The 2,403-nt window shown below is 55.0% G+C and overlaps 1 protein-coding gene across 7 annotated transcripts in view; it reads right to left on the minus strand.

The window, feature by feature from the left end:
* The window catches only part of CRHR1 (corticotropin releasing hormone receptor 1), a 76,339-nt gene that overhangs the window by 47,389 nt on the left and 26,547 nt on the right, over positions 1-2,403 (minus strand). For 6 of the 7 annotated variants that reach the window (XM_011953916.1, XM_011953915.1, XM_011953914.1 and 3 more), the window contains exon 2: positions 1,466-1,553. Coding sequence is in view for 5 of the 7 variants with exons in the window: in XM_011953914.1 (XP_011809304.1) it covers positions 1,466-1,553 (88 nt within the window). In the remaining 2 variants the exon portion in view is untranslated. Of the gene's footprint in view, positions 1-1,465; positions 1,554-1,675; positions 1,688-2,403 lie in introns of those variants that run through there. The other variant, XM_011953910.1, reaches the window with a different exon arrangement.

A 2,403-nucleotide genomic window follows, 5' to 3' on the forward strand; every position in this document is an offset into this window, starting at 1 on the left:
AAAACTTAGCACACTGAATCTCATAAGAGACCTCGGGGCAGGTAACAGCCCCTCTATCCCTCTACACTTAGACGAGGTGAGGTTCAAGGGGGTTGAGGGTAAGGTCATCCCTGTGGCTACCAGTACCCGCCCCTAACCAGGACATGACCAGGCACCTTCTGTGCGCCAGCACAGGAACCCAGTGTGCCTTCTCCAAGTCCAGGTCTTGTTCCTCTGCCCCCAGGCTCTCCCTAGTGAAGGAACAGCTAGCCAGGAAGCAGATGCCCTGAGTTATAGAGGCCTCCTGCCCCCACAGAGCCAGCTTCAGAAATGAAGGCCTCCTGCCTGCCTGCAGACACTTGCGTCTGTTTCTTCACTAGCATGCGTCTTGCACTCTGCCTCACTGCACATGCATTTGTGGATTCGACTCCCAGACTAGACTGTGAGCCCCTCTTGTTTTCCCCAGTGCCCTGCCTGGGGCCTGCTGTGTAGTAGGTGCTTCCTGAAAGAGTTGGTGTGAATCAAGGAGAGGCTTGAAGACTTAAATAGAAGGTCCACAAGCCTCCCAAAGACACTCAGGGGCAGGGACCCTCTCCATTTTTGCCCCAGCAGCAGCCACGGCCAGGACCACACCCAGAGTTTTAAAAGACATGCCCTTGACAGCCCAAAGACCTAGATTTGGATCCCAGTCAATGCCATGTACTGACCACGCTATGCCATGGGAGTTATGTAACTCTTCTGTGCCTCCGTTTCCTCAACTGTACAAATGTGGGGCTTTAAACTCTTGTGAGGATAAAATAAGGTGATTATGCAAAAGCACTCTGTAAATGGTAAAGTGATGCAGATATTAATAATATTTGCAGCCATGCTGTCTTTTCTGTTGGAGAGGTACAGAGCACGGCACTGGAGACCACAACAAGAAGTTGGGCTGCCCGTGCTCCACTCAGGGGTCTGGCGCTCACTAGTTCTCTGTACCTCAGTTTTCTTATGTGTAAAACGGGGACAACAGCACCTACTTCAGAGGGACGTTGAGCAAATTGGGTTAATACAGCTCCAGTCCTCGATCAGTGCCTGGCATGTGTTAGCACCGTGGAGTATTATACTCTGGGCATTTTTAGCTGCAGACTGTGGCAGCCTTTCTTCCTCCCTTGAAGCCTCCCCGAGTCACAACTCAGCAGCAAGGGCTGGGAAGACTTCCCCTGTGCCCACCCTAAAGCAGGGAAGATAACTACTCAGAATCCTTGCTGCAAACTCCAGGTGCCACTAGCCAACTGCAGCTCTTCTCTACCAACCTTACACCCAACTTCAGGATCCTTCTCAACACGGCACTCCGTGGAGACGAGAAGAATTGCTTGCAGCCCTGGAGAGGAAATGACTCTGCGAATCCTGCCTTAGGGCATGGTTCTGTGTGCAGGCTCTGGCAGGCCTGGGATGGGGGGCATTGTCGTGACCAGGAATCTTGCAGGAGGGGGTTGAGGGGACTCACCTGAGATGTTGCTGGCCAGGGACAGGCTCTCGCAGTGCTGGTCCTGGAGGGAGGCGGAGACGGGGTTCAGCCCCAGAAGGAGAAGGGCCTGCAGGCACAGGAGGTGAAGGACACATTAGGCAGGTGCCATGAGCCGAGCCATAAGCCTACCACTCCGTTGCCCAGGAAAACTGCAGGGGTTACACTGCACCTGCCTGCTTTCCCTCCCACCCTGTCACACATCAAGTTGCTTCCCAGACACCCACCCCCGCCCCCGTCTCCTTTCTCCTCCCTCTGGGTCCTCTCTACCTGGAGGGCCTGGAGTTGCCCTGCTCATGGAGGGGCCTGGCAGGGAGGCTGACAGGAGCAGGAGCCCAGGCTCCTAGGGAAGAGGTGACTTTTACCCCTAGGGGCTGGGGCGCTACCAGAGGAAGGCACCTCCATCCCCATGGGCTCCTGAGCATGGTCCAGCGGTGTCCCACCACATGCACACACACACCCACCCCCCACTCCCACCGGCCCACTGACCACCACGGCTTCACAGATCCCCACACGTGCACCCCCTTCCCTCCCTTCCTCCAGAACTGGCCTCTTGTTTTGTGAACTGTTTCCCGGCCCTCATCCCTGCCTGCCTAATTATCCGTCATCACAAATTGTGCCTCACCATTTATCAAGCTGTTGTACATCTGTCGTGGCAGTTTTCCCTGGGGCTGGTGTGGCTGTGCCTGTTTGCAGATGAGGAAACTGAGGCACAGAGAGGTAAGCGATAAATGTGTCTGGAAAGACGGGCACCCTATTCTAGGGCAGACCTTTGCCCTTTAACCTCCCTGAAGGCTCCATGTCACTCTGATTCCAGAATTTTAGCCTAGTTGGGAAGGGAGTGGCATAGGCCCTATACCTGGAGGACTGACCCTTCTTCAACTAAACCCACCCACACAACCATCACATTACCCCCCTCC

Source organism: Colobus angolensis, unplaced genomic scaffold (assembly GCF_000951035.1).
Source record: "Colobus angolensis palliatus isolate OR3802 unplaced genomic scaffold, Cang.pa_1.0 Scaffold377, whole genome shotgun sequence".
NCBI lineage: Eukaryota > Metazoa > Chordata > Mammalia > Primates > Cercopithecidae > Colobus > Colobus angolensis.